This window comes from Trichoplusia ni, chromosome 15, assembly GCF_003590095.1.
Source record: "Trichoplusia ni isolate ovarian cell line Hi5 chromosome 15, tn1, whole genome shotgun sequence".
Classification (NCBI taxonomy): Eukaryota; Metazoa; Arthropoda; class Insecta; order Lepidoptera; family Noctuidae; genus Trichoplusia; species Trichoplusia ni.
In genome coordinates this window covers 8,261,560-8,280,640 of record NC_039492.1, presented here as the reverse complement: position 1 = coordinate 8,280,640, position 19,081 = coordinate 8,261,560, and the positions used below count along the sequence as shown (strand labels likewise).

The 19,081-nt window shown below is 35.7% G+C and overlaps 2 protein-coding genes across 3 annotated transcripts; both read left to right on the top strand.

The window, feature by feature from the left end:
- Window positions 1-4,767: 4,767 nt before the first annotated feature.
- On the top strand, window positions 4,768-17,928 carry LOC113501309. 2 transcript variants are annotated; one of them, XM_026882424.1, is made up of 9 exons: window positions 4,768-6,194; window positions 13,127-13,157; window positions 13,582-13,817; window positions 15,093-15,229; window positions 15,469-15,601; window positions 15,954-16,099; window positions 16,329-16,537; window positions 16,893-17,128; window positions 17,360-17,928. In XM_026882424.1, the coding sequence occupies exons 1-9, from the start codon at window positions 6,153-6,155 to the stop codon at window positions 17,510-17,512; spliced, it is 1,323 nt and encodes a 440-aa protein (XP_026738225.1). In that variant the 5' UTR covers window positions 4,768-6,152; the 3' UTR covers window positions 17,513-17,928. The 2 variants fall into 2 exon arrangements, with proteins under 2 accessions (XP_026738225.1, XP_026738224.1); XM_026882423.1 differs by having other exon boundaries at window positions 15,469-15,610.
- A 77-nt stretch (window positions 17,929-18,005) lies between these two features.
- LOC113501361 (aprataxin) lies at window positions 18,006-19,079 on the top strand. The gene is made up of 2 exons (XM_026882495.1): window positions 18,006-18,607; window positions 18,891-19,079. The coding sequence occupies exons 1-2, from the start codon at window positions 18,184-18,186 to the stop codon at window positions 19,049-19,051; spliced, it is 585 nt and encodes a 194-aa protein (XP_026738296.1). The 5' UTR covers window positions 18,006-18,183; the 3' UTR covers window positions 19,052-19,079.
- The last annotated feature ends 2 nt before the right edge of the window (window positions 19,080-19,081 follow it).

The window sequence follows — 19,081 nt, the reverse complement described above, 5'->3', positions numbered from 1 at the left end:
TAGATGTTAAATTTCTCAGTGGTGCTAGAAAATACTTTGTCATTTAATTTTACAGCATGTATGAAACAAGCAACTATAAGAAATTATTTACCAAGTTATTAAGTCTTAGTACATAGGTAGTGTTTTCGACTTTACAAATTGTAGAGTTTAGGCTGATACTAATGAACTACGTGCATACGCACTAACAAGAATTGAATCGAATTAACCAAAACTAAACTGCATCCAAAATACAGATACTCGTAGGCACCAAAATGAATAAATTTTAATCGTAGCATAATTCTATACTAAGCTGTTGCTATTGTAGGAAGTCTATGATAGAGTATTTAGGTGCAAAGTATGCGGTTTTACTGATTTCCATGTACTTACACTACCACACACTGTTACGTAACGGGCGCACATACTGTTGGGATCACGAGATCAATTTCGGAGAGCGGCGGCGGCGGATGGCCATCACAATAGTAGCCATAGTAGGTGTCACAATAGCATGCGGAAGATTGTAAATCATAAATCTTGGAATTGGATTCGCAGCGCACGTCGGCAGGTAATGGCAGCAAAAACGCCGGCAGCAGTACAAGCGCGTGCCATGCGTTTCCCGGCGGCCGGCGCGCGGCGGTGTTATTGTCACATAATATTCTACAACAATTTACTGTTTCAATGCTGCTATTGCAATGCCTTTAGCTACTAGCTCTACATCATTTGGTTTAATGATTTTATTTTGTATGGTTGATTTAAGCTATGGTTTCGTAAAGCAAGCTTTGCCAGGTCAAGATATATAGAAGATTGTTAAAATCAAGAATAAGCAAAGACTGGCGTTAGTGTAGCCAAAATAATTGTTTTTTTTTTGTAAGGAAATATTTGTATGGATCATATCTACTAGTAGTAGGTGTACGTCAGTAACAGTCATCTTCTAAGCATTAATAATGATAATGTATATTTTTATTATATTTTTTCGGACCAAACCAAAATAACGAGGATCACAACGAAAGTTAAAATACGCGAGCGTGACCAACATTTTATAGTCGCTAAACATTGCTTCTAAAAGTGAAACTCGGCTAGACCTGTACAATTTAAAACATTATTTTTACTCTATAATAAGAACATGCGTGCCCTAATCGACCTAACACGTGCAAAATAATAAGACCTTAAAGAAAATTACGGTCAGGGTAATCGGTGTAGCTTCTAATGTACTTTTTTCAACGTTGTGGGTGACTTCATTCATGTTTGAGTTAGAAAACTGGGAACTGGGAATTAAGTACATTGATCCGATGACTGTAATTATTAGCTATCTCATAAAAAAATGACTTTATGCGTCGCAGATACCTGAGCCCTGATTCTTAAATGTCAAATGAATGGCAATAGAATTATATTTGACGCTACGCGAAATTCACCCCCCCCCCCCCGTTGCCCCGTTTTGCAATACTTAACTTTGTCAGCCAAGTTAGCAATACACAAAATAGCTATTAGTTTTGAAGACAGAAGAACCAATATATATACAAGAGCAAGGACCTGCGTCATAAATGACCATGTTTGAAATTCAACCTCATCTGTGTTGACTAGAAGCTTTAATTATTTTTATCCTATGATACCGTTTACATTTAGTGTTAAGGTCTATACTAACAAACCTTTTATTACGGTAGGCTCTTCCGCAGTCGCAAGGCCTTAACCTCAATTTGATTTGCAGAATCTGTTTAAATACAAATCTTATATCAGAGCTCCAGTGTAAGAAAGCGGCGTATGTAAACACAATCGGGTTAGGTTGACGGACGTCGGCTGCGTGTGCGCAGCTGACTACTAAATTGACCCTCTGTCCCGCCGTCACGCGTCACCCCGTCAACGTAACGTTTCCGCGACGTTAGCATAAAGGCCACAAATATGTCCAGTGACAGTTCGCGTTGAGTTAGAAAGCCTTTCAGTCGTTCGTCTTCTTCCTGATTTCGTATTGAGATTTTCTTCGTTATTCTTGTTAACAGTTTTCCTGGTTCTCCGCCTGACCCAGCAGGTCTTCTATTCCGTCGCGATAAATTTCTTCTCTTGTAAACAAGTCCCAAGTACTTTTTCATGGCAGTTGCTATTTTCTTATTATCCTGTTCAGTCTATAAATCAACGTAATCAATAAAGATCACTGTTGAAATTAGGATTTTGCCAAGATGTACTGTAAACGCCAATGTAACATGTATCTTCCTTCCATCCCTTATAACTGGTGCTCTATTAATCGAATGCATTTTGACGTTTTTACTTTTTAGCATAATTATACAACAAGCCTTCTTTCCATAAATACCATATTTTACCTTCTTTTTTATTTGGTCATAAAAGAGTCTCGACGAGATGATAAAATCTTGATCAATTTGGCAAGTTTAAAACACATTTAAAATTAAATAATCTATTTAGTATCTGTAAGAAAAAAAAAACAGATATTTAATTTAAAATTAATCAAGGAAAGCGTGACCGATGAATGGATAAATTATTTGTTACCACCCAAAGTACCTTCCTTCAACCAGTCCTAATACAGTTCGTGCTGAAATGTTATTGCCGCCAGTAAAAGCAGTCCAGAAGCAAAACATTAAACTATTCATTAACTTTACGTCCCATTTAAATTGTACTTAGATAAAGTTATGATGATTGAGATTGGGAAAGTTTAGTGTTAGTTAAATCATAGAGGGTTATTGACAACTAAATTTCCTATAACTTTGGTACATAACGAGTATTTAATTAATGTTGACATACATAATTTAACTTTCCATACGGGGCCTTATCTTATTTATTTGCGTGAAGTAACTTCTACGTATTGTTATAATTGTCCACGTTCTAATTTCCCCTGTGGTGTACAGTTATACAAATCTCACGATTGTTTATCCTTAGCAGGTAAATACTTTTCAATGAAAATAGAAACACATGAAAGTAAAAGTTTATTTATATGGTATAGCTTACAATAGCTCTCGTGCAGTACCGTATTACTTTAGGCCAGCCCACATTATTGACATTATGCATCTAAAAAATTTTCACTGAATGAAAATAACTTGAACTAAGGGGGCCCCCACTCCTTTATTACTGGCCTGAGGAGGTCTCGGGGCTGCTCTCGTGGCCAGAAATGTCTTCTAGTCAGACTGTCAGGATAGTTTTTTTTTGCAGTCCAAACTGTTCATAATTACTTACTAATTAATAAGCCTTGCTTTTTGACTCTTCACTCCACTTCCGTGTCAATTAGATCGATTAAGTAGTCATAATGGATTAGCAAGAGACGCTTGTAAAAAGTATACCAGCCGCTCAAATGCTATGGGGAAGTCAGTTAAATAAAAGTAATTAAACCCATTCAATTTCTTACTTATTAATTGCGTCGGTCGCTTCTTCAATTCACATGGAATAAAGCCGGTTTGGCTTTGCACAAAATCGATGACTAGTAGCAATCTATGTATATTGCTACTTGATGGATGTTCTTGAGATAACCATGCCAGACCCCTATCCCCCGCGTTTGTGTGATCCACGAATCCAGTCAGTCCTGAGTCAGGCGTCTTAGTTCACTTGACTTGAATTTTTGTGAAACCCCCGGTACACAGGGATGAGATTTCTTAGTGTTGAAGTGGCATACATAGCAGGAATATCAGTAACTAGCTGTTGCCCGCGACTTCATCCGCGTGGTTAGAAGATATAATGCCTTAAAAATGATGCTAAATACAAAAAAAATACATTTAAAGTGTATTTTATTAACGGGGCCAGTAAGGTAGCATAAAATTACAATGATTTCACGTAAAACTTACACCAGAAACCTGAACACAGTGATAAAGCATACAGTTTATGTGCATAATGTAAAATAAAACCAATTACTTTTACTGGCATCTAAAGTACTGTGTTTCGTGTGTAATCAAAACATGTAATTATCTTCCTCTGATTCTCGTGCTTGTAGTAACATTAAAAAAACTTAATCCAAGAGAAGTTTTATGTTTCTAATCTTAAAAGTCAGTAATTCATAATTATACATCCTCGCCGGGGAACGAGGTGCAATTAATTAAGACTATTACGTTGCTTCGTTAGATAAAGTTGGTGTGTTTGTATTGCGAGTTCTTGGTTGAATACACTGGTTTTTGTGCCGCTGGGCATCAGCCTTACTGTTACCACGGGTAATGCACTTCTCGTTAAGAAAAAAAACAACGTCCATCAGTGCGAAGGGAATTGATTTATTAGTTAAATTATCAATTAATTATGATGCTCTATACATTTAGTATGCTTCGCTAATATCTGAAGGTTTTTAAAGTCAAGTTTGTGGCCTCTATAATGTTTCTATTGAGTTTAATACCGGCTTAAGGATAGAAATCGATTTTCTTCTCAACCCTCAGGGATTGCGCCTAGCTAGAGTAATGTGAAACAACTAATTCCTATTGATGATTTCAATAATGCAAGTTAAGTTTAACCATTAAATACCTACTCGTGATTATTTTATTTTGTTATAGATTTACGTCCTGAGTCTCAGAAAAACAAAATGTTTTCAAAATAGTTTGCTGTAGATCACAAAATAAGATAAATGCTCTACTTATTTGTGTGTTAATGAGTATTTTGCATTCTCACAGTCAGGTAAGATACCTTTTAGCTTAACTATCACGTCATTAGTCATATGTTTATGATGTGAACGACGTACGTGACTATTGCTAAAAGCCAATGTGTTGCTAAGTAGCTATTAAGAATCGTAAATAGGTAAGTATAATAATAAGAGAAGATAAAGAGTCTTTACCTCATATCCTACGATATATTTACATATCTACATGCAATTTTAAATGTGTCGTAGGATCAGTGAACTGAATTATGCAGAACAGCCATTGTATAAAAAATCTTCTGTTTAAATATATATTTTAGTTTTCAAAAGATTCAAGCTGTTTATCATCACAGTATTTAAGATGTAGAGCAAAACAGCTAAAAAAACAGAAAAAATGGCAATGTTTAGTCTACAAACCATTAGCGGGTGAAGTTGACTCGAAGTATACTAGTATGTAAGTATACCTACCTAGCGCTTTAGAGGATAGCCTCAATTCACTTACTCTCCAAAGAATATGTTGAATTAACAAAGCATTACGTGGGAAAATTATCGACTTTAAATAAACGTTTTACGGAATGATTAGTGTTGTTTTTTCTATAATTTAAATGTGAAATGGAGCGTCATCAGATGCGGTTAACTGGTCAATCACCGAACGAATCTACCGAAAAACTATCAAAATTCGTTCCTCGCGATGCCTCTGTAATGATCTGAATCATTCGGCCGTTTGTTTACTTTACTAAGTATCACATTCAAAACACTTAGAAAAGTTTCAAGCAAATCCATATCCTGTAAAATAATGTTATTGTCCTTACTACATATTTAGTAACGAAAGTGTGCGAATTATATAAACGTTGCGTAGGTACTGTATTCAGGTAAATCTGATATATGAATTATCAATAACTTCCCATCTACTACTTTGATTGACTTTCTATATCGCATCAAAGCTCCGGTGGGCTCGATCAGAAATAAAGCTATTTAGTTATCTTATCTTAAGATCATCTCTACCTCGGTCTTCAGCGGAGATGGCGAAGCAAACATAACATCGATGACCTGATGCCGGCCGCAACACCGAAATGTCACTCAATCATTAGGTAGGCAGGTACGGCGCAATTTCTCCGCGCGAATGTCACGGTAATGAGCGCGCCGACAGAGCCCAATTCTCCCAATAATCCGAGGCCAATCAGCTATATAGATCACGAGATTGTTTGAGGCGGTTCGGTGATCGTGTCGTGAGAACGATAAGACACAGGCGAGCAGGTGGTTCCCTCCCCAACTATGGTTAACTGTTCCACCATCATCAACGGAGCGAGCCGAGCGCGGCACCGCGCAGTCCCGTCCCGAGACACCGGCGCAGCACGCGGCTCGCTCTAACCAGTCGCACCACGACCACCGCTACCGAATCGTTCGCAACTTACGCGGGAAAAGCTACCGGCACTTGTTGCGCTCTCGGAACTTTCGCAGTGGCAGTGACGATACCATAAAACTTGGCGCTTTGTAACAACAGTGATTTGTTTATTGGATATTTACTTCCAATTGTTGCGCGTATTTTTTTATTGCTACCAGTAAGGTAATCGGGGCAGATAGCATTAACGGTTGGCTCCGCGCTCGAGTGTGCCAGACCACAAGCATGACGAGCGCCGGCGACTGCGCTCTCGTGCTCCTCGTACTGGTATGTTTATAAGCTTTAACTTCATACTTATTACGAACTAATATATTTCCTAAACAAAACGTCGTATAACTCAAGGTTATTATTTTTACTACCATTTCTAATAAGAAAAATTGTGTAGAAAGTCTATATGGAAGCGATAAAATAAATGTTCGCTCAGGCTTTTCCCATTTGTTATAAATCGTTTTACCTAGTGCACTAAAATCTGAATGTTTCGTCCTCATTCTGGAGCATTGAAGACAAGTTATATTTGAATCCGGTTTGCTTCTACGAGAATATAATCATAAATAGTGTGTTTGTAATGAGCTCTAAGCTACAACCACTGCTGAACTCAGCCAACTGACCCACATTATAGTTTACTATACCAATAAACTCAATTACTCTGTCTGGAAATGTCTTGATATCAATATTTCAAAAACTGAATAGTGATATACAAACAGATAATAAGCAAGTTTTCTTCTATAGGAAAGCTCTACATAATCTCTCTAATACAAAGTTAGGACTATAATAAAGTGCAGAGGTATATGGATCAAGTTGAATACCTAGTATTTGAAATTTTCACAGATGACAAATTAATTTTCTGTTGCTGCTGTAACAAAAAAGGAATCGATCGAAGAATCGTTTTCATATTCGTATTTCCATTTGTGTAGAACCTTCAGTATCTGTAATACGAATCGCGTTTGACCGTTTTTTTAATAATATTGTTAATGTACAATCATAAACTCCCCATACGGCTCTGACGAAGCTTAACACGTGCTTAAAAACATTGGGTATGCCCTAAAGTTCTATTCCATCACCGTTTTAAAGCGATAATTATATTGACTTTTAATTGGGACATAAATTTACATAACGTCATCGTAGACATGTTACTTTAAGTGAATTCATATAACACAAACATTCTACCACGTCCTTTATCACTTGGTGATGATGTGACCTATCGATGATGGACAAACCGTCAACGGTCTGCATTTTTCTTCTTATCTGTAAAGCTCTCCTTTTTGTATAAAAATCTAACTCCTGCAGCTTAGGTACATTCGTTTTCAACATTTCCAGGTCCGTCAGTTATTGGTAACTGATTCTTTTCTGGTTGATAAATAAGTGTTTATGAGGGTTAATCAGGGTTATAAACACACATTTTTCAACTCAAACATAATAAAGTTCTTAATTTATCATTTAATTATTTATTACGTACTAACGCTTTAACACTGTTATTAAATACAAGTTTTGAGGTCGCGGGTTCGAGTCCTGTCAGAGGTTTAACATTTACCATTAAATTATTAGTAATTAAACACAAATTGCAAACTTTCTAGACACCTACAAACATTGTTGTACTCATGGTATATCCCAAATTACCCTGACATTAATCTACAATATTTTGTATACCAATAAGGTCTTTTCATATCAGTGTTAACATCACTCGGTGTAAGTTTCAGATTAAATTCAGAATTTTAGAAATCGCTCGTAAATTTGGTTTTTACGGCTAATGACTTTCACACGAAGTATTCAGAAATTGAGCTCCTGTTCTCAAAGAATTGCACACGCTCTACTTTTTAGAATTACCAGATTATATTTATTAAAACTGGCAACAAATTTCCTTTAAAAGAACCATTAAGAAAAGTTTGTGTGGCATGATACAGTTATTTGGCTTTTTTATTGTATCGACGGTTTAAGATTTTTTTCTCCGAAGAATAATGCTCACATTTTGCGCTTTGTATCGTACAAAAACTAAGCTAATCGTGATGTTTTCCTTTTCACGACGTTTCGTTTAACGTTAATAAAATTTCGGTTACTTAGAAAAACAAAAAAACAACGAAGGATGCTTCCTCGGAACTTTCACTGCGGGCACGTGGCGGGCGCCAACACTTTTAACAAGTTCCTATTTTCTTTTGTTTGTAACTACGCTCTAAGCTCTAAACAATAGGACTCTTTATAGCTAGTTTGAGTAGATACTCATAATTATTTTATCTTCTTTTATAGACTTTAAAAATTCTTACACCACTTTACTTCGGCTCCACCGAATTTTAACAAATATGAGCAAGAACACTCGCACATAATTAACCTTAAATGCAAAACTTGTTTAAATGCAGATAGACACGTGAAACTTGTAACACCCCTCTTTTAGCGTCAGAGGTTAAGACTATTTATTAATAGTTATTTCAGTACCTACATATCAATTAGGTCTATCTAGGATGATTTTGGGTCTACACAATACAGATTGAAAAGAATTGCAAAAGCTTGTCTAAACACATAAAATTAATTCGGTACATGAAAGATATGCTCAAATCTATTATTATTAAAATTCAAGAGCACAAAATCTTAACAAGGCACTTGTTGGATGTAAGTAGCAAATTATACCGCGAAAGTAAAAGTAACAACGAAAAAAGTCGATTAGGACTAAATTGGAGCGAATTAGCAAAAAAGAAAACGCGGTGTGTGGTTTTTTTTTAACTAAATCCAAATTCAAAATTTACGATGAGAATAGCAACCGGTGGCCTAGTAGCTTAAAGGCCAATTTCATAGAGTGTAATAACGATATCGTGGAATATAATAGCTAAAATATTCTGTCTTCAAACCGTTTAACCTTTTTAGCATTTAGATAAAAGCAATTTTGAAAAATAAATTTCACGCGGATTAGTTTTGTGAAATTCTCACTAGAAATGTAGAAAAAATTGGTGTGAAATGCATTGAAGCTAAAAATTTACTAGTTACTTTCATACATGTTTTATACGTAGCTTAAAACTGAGATTGAATAAATGAATATGGCTTATTTGCTTTTAATTATGCAATTAAACTTAACAATAGCGCCAGAAATAATGTTATTAAAATAAGTACAAAAGCAGCGGTTGTCTATTATTAAATGAATTTGGCCGCAAATATAATAATAACACACGTTTTTATTGCTGCTATAATTAGACACGTACGATAAATTAAGTGATGGACCTCATAAAGAATGAAATCAAATTAATATAAGTACAATTGTAACAACTCTATAGCGGTTACTCACCTCACGAACAACCGATGGATCGATGATCTGTTCTGCGCATGCGTGCTTTACTTGAGTTAGAAGCTGCGCGCACGCTTTAGTGGCCGACTGGCCACTCCAACCAGACGTAGCTGCATTGTATTTAACAGTGCACTATCCTCATAAAAATGTCTTCGTAATCGTTTCTGAAACATTAATCTTGATAGCAAATAAATCGCAGGGTAAACGGTAGATGAGCTTCACAGGTGCTGGCATAGAAAAGTGTAGATAAAGCACTATTACATGTTTTATGAACCGATCAGAGATTTTTAGTTTTTCTAATACATATGTAGCGGAAAACTGTTATAATTTCCATATTACTTAATCAATCACTTTTTTCAATATTTGTAAAGTCATTAGTGCAGCTATACTTTACACACTATACATATCTATGTATTTTTTAATGTAAGCTAAATTTTTTTTTTAACTTAACTATTTATTAATTTGCGAAGACTTAACAGCTACAAGCTATGAAGTATTGGGTCACTTACCTTAGTTTGGAATCAATCAAGCGTCTCAGCTACCTAGAATTAGGACCACTGTGACTAATATTCAAACAGATTTAGATAAGGAAATAATAAAATGATTGACGTCCTTTTCGTAAGTTTTCGTCAGCTTTTCCATGAAAAACACACTTAATTTAAATGCTTTGAAAGTTAATTAAGTAACTTAGAAGTGAACTTTGCCCAAACACTGGTTTTAGATAAAAATACATAGTTTAGCTTTTCGGCCGATCAAAATAACCTGTTAATCTTGTTAACAGCGTTAAATACAACTTAATTAAATAAATTTTGACACATTTAAAACACGAAACATAATTAATAGCTTGTTAATCACCAACATACAAAACAACTCGTTTAAAATAATTGCAGTTCATAAATTAAAACGGAAAATGATGACTTTCTTAAGTACCTATTACACTTGACTCGCGAGCTGTTTAACACGCCAATTAGAGATAGTATAATAGCACTGCCCTGGGAAAACGATAAGGTACCGTGGGACTGAGCGACCGCATCTAATCTCTGAATTAAGGAAGTGTTAACTTGTTAGATACTGCAAACTACTCAGACATACGAGTATTATAAGAAGAAAGTTCCACACTGCACTGTGTACTTAATTGCGAGAGAGTTATATATTGAAAACTAATGGTGATGAGGATGAAGTTAATAGAAAAGGTAGACGGATACAGCGATCATTTAGTCCATGGGCTTTTTAGTACTGGTTGCGACTTTTACTAAACTCATTTTACTTTTATATGTTCGTAGTACCTAGTCTACGTACTTAATAAAAATTTGTTTGTTTTATTTTAATGCTTTTTCAGTACCTATGGCCAATGATTAAATCAAGCAAAATGTAAAGTACCTAGGTTCAGAGGTACCAGGAACACCCTTACTTAAAAGGTATCTAAATATTGAGATAATGTGAAAAATCTAATTCTAGGTTTCGCTGTCTGTCCATCCGTCTCTAACGGTTACTGAGGTCATAAATGTGAGGGATGACCATTTGTTTTTGTTCCGAATGCTCAGTTTTGGAAACGCTGAGCAACAACAACTTGATCGACACTGTGATATGTCAAATGGCATATGGAACTTGCATACCAAAATGCCGATGCATTATTACAGATTTATTAATAGTAGTTGCAAATACATTATCGTTAGAAATGTTATTGTTAATTAATTAATTATGACTCATGCGGCATTAAACCTGTACATGTACAGGTTTCATTCCTGATTTTACCTATGTATATTAAACATATCGAGATATTTAGCGGCATAATAAAAGTGCATGTTACTATTAATTTGGGAGAAATTAATTGGTTCCGCATATCAAATGCTTCGTATTTCGTTTTTTAATAATTTATCATTTGCAGCCGACATCGAAATCTGTGATTTTCTTAGAAATAATATAATATTCAAGGACATTCAGCTTTTGCATGACTTATTGAATGACTCTTTACTCTATATCATCTCTCTATATGTGGTAGAACGGTGCATCTCTTCTGCCTATAAAAATGTTACTTGAAGCAATGACTGAAAGTTCTGATTAACGCTCACAAATACAAATGAACTTTAGAATGATATCATTCAAAAGTTTGGACATAGGCACTTAGAAATATGAAAGCAACGTCTGCTCCTCAGAACCCTTGAAAGAGTCAAAAACTTAACTAAACAACATCGTTAAGAAAGGCAACTGAACATTTACTGTCAACAATTATTTAACTTCCTTATAATGAGGTACAATAAGTAAAACTCCGGCAGAGCACCTGCAGGCGTAAGTAAAATAATTCATTTTTGATCAAAATTCAAGCAGACATCGCTGTAACGAAACCGTTTGAAACACAGAATCAATTAGTTCCCCGAAACAACTCTTCACGCCCAATAATCAGAGGAAAACCGTTTTAAAAAAAAAACCGTTTAACAGTCTGTACCGAAATTTACATACAAGTGAGAGATTATATCTTGGACCCGACAACGTTTCCGCACGAAGTTGTGAGCCAATGGTCATCTGAATGACCCCCGTACTTCGCCGAAAAGTATGCATGATCGACACACTTTTATAACGTACCATCCACTGAGTACCCATAAAATAAAGAAATCTAAAATACCCGTATTGACTCAGCAATGTATACCGAAAGATTCACGATATAACAAAGTAGTTGAAGCATGAACCGTGGTAAACTCTATAAAATCGACTTACTTTCAACGACGCCATATTAACCGACCTCACGTTCACGGACCAAATGATGTGGTATGGTTCGCTTCATTTCCAAAACCACAACCACACTCATAATCCACTTCAACTGCTCTATTCGGCCGATACTGTAGGAAAAGTATACCATTATTTAAAAATAAGCTAAATAAAGCTTACGAACTCTACAGAAAACAATTATAGGATATTCCACATTTTTTTTTTGTAATTTTGCTCAAAATATCTGTCTGCTGTTATCTATTCGTATATTGTGTATGGCGGAAAATTCGTATTGCGTTATTTTTATTAACCAATTAAAATTAAGTATCCCGACCGTGTTAGTACTAACAATTGATACGCTACTTTTAAGACTTAGTCAAACTCCATTTGTCTAAAAACAATATAGCTTTTACCGGACTTTCCAATAAACATTTATGTTAAAAACTTTCTTAAAATACCTAAACTTTAATGATGTAGTGTTACATTCGATCACGATCACGTAAAACATTAAAAATAAAATCGCCATCAGACCAACTTTTCCGTAAGATAATGGCAAACATTTTATTTGTGGTCAGCTTTGATAGCCTCTAAGCTATCATTAAACTGGTTTCTAGAATTATCTGCGCTTAAGATACTGCCCACTATAAATAATATGCCTCCTGTAACAACAACATTGGTTTGAATAAAAACTGTGGCCGCGTAATGCTTCCATTTACAATGTGGAACTCTCTCACTAGGTTTATGAAACTTAATACCACAACACACACACGAAGTCTTTTCCATTCCCAATTACAAAAAGCTGTCATAAAGCTACATCTAAGTATACATTCTAACCATGACACTAGCCCAATGAAGGTACACGATGAAAAAGTGTTAATAGAAATAAAACAGTTATTACTAGTACCTATATATTTTTAAAAAATAAGATGATACGTAGCTATCAACTATTAGCAAAGAACTAAATCTTATAATTACAATAATCAGATAAATACACCGTCATTGTAACAATAGTAAGGATCAACAGAATAATTGAGATAAACAAGCGCTGAGGTGAGTCTACTGTAAGGCCCAAATAGATCTAGTCATGATAAGACCCAAAGTGTTCGCGAACACAATGTGAAAGGAAATTTATATGTATCTAACAATACTTGCATTCAATTAACCTCCTAATTGTTTGATGGCGTGTTAGTCTTCCTTCCTACAAATTGAATGCTCATTGTTACAGTTCCGGGCAGCATTCGCACAAGACTACGATGGTGAGTGTTTACCGTTGTTTATTCTCTTAATAATATTTAACACTTGGATCTTGATATCTGTGTCGAGGCTTCACTTTGATAGTCACTTACAAGGTCAAAGTTTGAATCAAGAATAGGTTCACGTATCGATAAGTACTGCGTTCTGAGCTCAATTAACCTCTTCCTAGCCTGGGAAGATGGCGATACTATGTTGTATTAATACTTACATACAAAAAAACGCTTTGATCTATCGATTTGGCACACAAATCATTGACGGAAACTTTAATCTGAAATCTAACTTCTTCCACTATTCGCCATCGAATCCGATTTCGGATACAAGTAGATATTTTTGCCCTGCAATAGCTGTAGAAATGTAAGAAACTTCGTCTCAACGTCGTGTTGAAAGTTACACATTGAAATTTATTTATTACCTCGATTTCTACAGTAACGGACATCCAATGCACGTTTGCGAGCGGCGGCTCTGGTCTGCGGGATTCCGTCACAGCGCTACTGAGGAAGCCGGAAGGGTTCCGTGGAGCGCCGTTATTCGCCGACGACAGAGCCACTGATCCTGTGACAGACCCTGTCTGCCAAGTCAGGCCAGAGCCAGAGGACCCCACAGGATTGCTCTACAGACTGCGGATCACGGATTTCACAAGATGCGGTGTGCTCAAACGAAATGTAAGTAAATGTTGATAGGGCAGTCTATGATGCAATAGTTCAAAATTGAGATTTTGCACTCACCTTGGATTGCGTAGCAGAATAGGGCAATAAAAAAATTGTTTCACCGTAGTCACGCATTTTTAGATAACAGTGAGCATCACCTTATATTCTAATTCTAACAAATTTTCGCGTCGTTAAATTGGAACAACCATGTAACACAGTAAGCATTCTTAAATTACAGTGTCGTTAGCATATTTCCGAGAGTTTTATTTGGGTGTTGTACCGTGCGAAAAAGTGCTATTGTTCTTCGGGTAAGCGTCGAGATTCGTACAGCAGACGCGCTGTAGGTAATCATAGCACACTGGATGTTGTCATCAGAAGATAATAACGTATTCCGTTACTAACAGTAAGAAGTATGCGAGTGGCCTACACACAACGAGGCAGTCAGCTGATATATTATTAAACGGCAACCGAGACCGGTATGCCATTGCCGTAAAGAGAAATCTAAAACACGTGTCAATATGGGAATGCATCGATTGAATACAATGCACTAGGCTATACTAGATACATTGTAATAATTGTGTCAATCAATCTAGTTCTAGGTTGAAGAGATCGGAAAACTGCGGTATCTTGTAACAATGTCGTAGGCAATATCTTTTCACTGTTTTTGCTCTTTAGTAGTGTGTAAATCATGAAGCAATAAATTTACCAGATGCTATGACACCGCTGTATGTGAAAAACGGTAACTTAATGTGCCAGAGCTGGTAATGATTACGGATCGAGAATAAGTCACTCGGCAGACGAGTTGACGACCACATTACCGGAAGCTCTACATTGTTTTATCTGTAAGAACTAATGGTTCTATTTGAAATTGTGCCTAATCGATCAATTGCTCTCGCAACATTCCCATTACTTGATAATAATTTAGTGTTAGTGTCATTTAAGTATGCATTCGTAGTGTTCTAAATAGTTTGACATTCAAGAATATTATGCGGGTCTGGGGAACTACCCACATAAGTATATACTACCTACTGATCGACTACCTAACTGGGTAACCCGTTTGACTACAAATGCAACAACACATTTGTTAGTTGCCCTTGGTACTACTAAAGAACAACTTTTGCGAATGTAGGTTCGTATTTTACAGATCTTTGAACATTCTGGTACACTTCAACTTTCTTTAGCTTTTACATTTCTTCTTTTGAATGTTTTTAACATGTTTCTACACGCGCAAATTACCTAATAAATTGGATTATTTTTACGTCGATTTTAACACTATAACGTTGTTTTTAGGGCTTCGTCCACGTACGAGTGTGGTTCCCCCAGTTCCCGGGCGTGGTGATGCAGTCGGACCAGGAGCTGATCATCATGTGCAAGCCTCCAGAGCCCACCATTATTGAGAACAAAGCGGCGGGGTTCGCTGGAAGCTTGTAAGTTAATGACTTTGAATAACAACCCGATCACATTCAGATAAACATTCTGAGTGTAGTTAGAAAGCTCCTTTTTCACATCACATTCTTAAAATAGCTAACTTTATGTAGCTGGCGTGACACAGTTCAGACATTTTTAGGTTTTCGAGCGGTTATTTATGAATATTTATATTTTTATATGAATAAATTCATGTAGGTATAAACAATAAACACATACCACAACTAATATTCGTCCACAGCCCCCACGGCGCCCGCGTATCGGGAGTGGTAGAGGAGACGCCAGGTCGTCTGGAGTACGAGGTGGCGCTGTACAAGGAAGCGCCGCCCGTGTCCCGACACACCAACCACTCCGTTGACTTGCCTGTAGATCAGGTAACTGGTGTACGTTCTGTTGTTATCTCTACTTCACCAGGTCTTGCTTCAATATTGAACAAAAGTGCGTTCAAGTGATTCTACGAGGTAACTCTTCAGTAGCTAATTTATTAAGGCTGATTCTGAATCAGAGAAATCTATTGACGGTTTTGTACTTTTTCCTATTCTCAAGTTTTTCGTAATGTTTTTGTATAGGCTTATAAAACGAACATTAGAAGAAATCAACATCCCAAAAAAATACTTTCAGTTATAAATAACGGATACATCCAAAAAACAACGTTGTGGAACACGTGTTTCCTTTCAAAAACTTTTTATGTTTTTAAAATGGGTAATTGAACCGTTAACCGTGTAGGCTGTACCGATCGGCACGAAGCTACAACTGCGTGCGCGCATCAATCCAGACTCGGCGTGGCGGCACATCAAGTTGCTGGAGGTGGCTGTTTCGCCTGACCCTGATCGGCCACACGCGCCGGGCGCTGTCCTGCTCGTCAAAGACGGGCAAGTTGAACAAAAAACACACTTTTGTTTACCTCTTTGTTATCCGTAAAAACGAGTTATTATAAATTGATTTCACGCGTAATAAAAACTCCTCTTTCTGCAAAAGTGATAAGGAGAAAACATTAAATTGCCGTTTTCAGAAATATGTCGTTTTTTGTTCGCTGTAAAACTCATATTTACCAAAAATGTACGAAGTTATTTATTAAATTAATGTTAACTGTTTTAACAGTTGTAGAAATCGGGACTTTGCATCGATTATACCGCACCAGCCGGCTCGCTACAGGGAAAGGCATAACGAGGTGTTCCTAGACTTCGAAGCATTTCTGCTAGCTTCGATGAAGGAGCGCTCAACACTCTGGATTCATTCTCAAATTAAAGCATGTATGGACGCCGCTGACTGCCAACCTGATTACTGCTTGGATCTCTTTGAACCTTCAGGTAATCTTTTTTTTTTAACCGAGTAATTGGCAATATAAAGGTAATATTGCAGCTAAGCGAACTTTATTACGCCTGCATTTTCAAAACAATCTACATCGTTTATAATACCGTGACATTAGAGGCAGAGATATGTAGATATAATATTTAGGTACCTGTGTGGCACGAAATATTTTCATTACAGTCATTGATGAGAACGATTAGTTTGCATAACAAACGAAGGATGAACATGTAGTTTTTAAATAACAACAACAGAAAACGATAACAAGAAAAAGTAGGTAAAGGTCCTACAGACGTACCCGGAAGTGATAATAATATGATACTGCAAGATTTTTATGTTAAACTAATCATATTCCAGGTCACGGCCGTCGGAGGAGATCACTGCCAGAGGCATCTCACAACCACAACATTACAAGTTCGGCGTTAGTAGCTGACAACTCCTCAACTCCTTTCACACGGTTTAAAGAAAACTTGGAGTATTCAGTAGTAATGCCAGGAGAACTGTTCCACAGAACTCCCTTAGAAGCAACTTGTGCAACGTCCATGATGGTGGCTGTGGCTTTAGGAGCACTGCTCTTCATGTCCGCTTTGCTAGTAAGTAAAAGACGGAACTTTATAATAGCTACACTACAGACCATACGAATTATGTCGAACACTTGCCTACTTACAATCTAACAAACAGATATCATTGTTTTGTGTTTTAGGGACTTGATCTTTATGTTTGCAAGTTCGAATAGCAAACAAATAGGTTCAAAGAGACGTCTAACCACAAGCTGGTTTTATTAAATTCATTAAAGTATTTAAATTAAAGTATTTTTTTTGCAGATGTGCTATTTAGCTACCAAGCTCAACTCTACGATGCTGAAAAACAGTAGCCTTCAATCTCCATCAGGGAAAGGATTTGAGCAAATTCTAAGAGAACTTGCACACCACTCCCTCCCCGATTCCGGGTATACTGGGCGACCAACAGTCCAGTGACGTAAAAGTTATCAGTATGAATCTAGGCTCATTGAAAGCACAAATACATCGAAAATATTTCATTTATACGAATCAATCACGAGAAATAAACTAAATCAAAAAAGATTTTAAACATTTAGATATTGTCAATAGCGCCGAAGAATTAAAGCTACACTATATTTGCTAGTATCAAAATGCAAATATTATTTGCTAGTATCAAAATGCAAATATAATTGGATGCTTATTTTTTATTACTTCTATTTGTTTGAATAAATGTTAAACTTTTTCTTAGTCTAGGTTACCATAGGAAAATGATAATTTAATTTATTGACTAGACATAGTAAATTATTAAACTTATGACTGAAAAATCGTAAGTCCTACTGTTTACAGATTACTTAGTATTTTTTTCAGTCATGACTGTCACATGAATAGTATTAAAATATAGACTAATTAGTGTGTAATAAGTAATTTATTGAATTTTAGGAATAAACAAAAATAAAAATGATCATTTTGCTTTATTTGACCCTCATTTTATTTTAATGAATAATAGCAACCATATTGTGTTGTCAATGTGGTCAACTTACAGAGCTGTCATGCCATAGTGTCATTGTCAAATTATATGTCATTGAATTTAAACTTCGTTTGAATTCATAAAAAATATTGAATATTTGTTATATTTACTGCAGAGTAAAATGAGTAAAAGAAGCTCAACAGTTATGGCAGCAAACCTGAATACTAAGAAAGCAAAACATTGGTCTTTAGGATTACTCGACTCTATGAAGGACCCGGAAAGTATAGCGAAAGAAACTAAACAAGCTGTTGTAATTAAAGATAAATATCCTAAAGCAAAAATTCATTATTTAGTATTGTCTCATGCCGATATAAGCAGTATATATAAGTTAGACAAATCACATATTGATCTCCTAATAGAATTTGATAATTTGTTCAAAGAAATACAAAGTGATGTGGAGTTACCACTTAAAGCCGGCTTTCACGCAGTGCCAAGTATGCAGCGGATGCATATGCACATAATCAGCACAGATATGGTGTCACCTTGTTTAAAAACAAAAGTACACTACAACAGTTTCACAACTCAGTTCTTTAGGCCATATACAGGTTAGTGGGAGACCATTATGATTATTTGATGTCATGTGTCCTTTCTTAAAGGAAGTACTTGAAAAGTTTATTAGGTATAGACTAAACATAAGTTCTTATTCTTATCTTAAGAATTTATATTGCTTTTAAGAACGTTTTTTAATTGTTTTACTCTATTATTGAAACACAATGTTATAAAATATATTTTTATTTTTATTTCATGATGTAGTAGTAAAAATGTTAAAAGTACTGTATATAATCATGTTAGTCACAAGCTACTATTACAGTTCATATCATATTTCAGATATATTACAAGAATTAAAAGAAAATGGATGCATTAAGAAAATGTCTCCCGAGTTACACAAAAGTTTAATGTCTACTGAACTACAGTGCAACCAATGTGCATACAAGCCTAAAAATATGCCACAGCTAAAAGAACATTTACTAACCCATATTAAATATTAATAAAAATAAGATCAAGTTAATTTTATAATC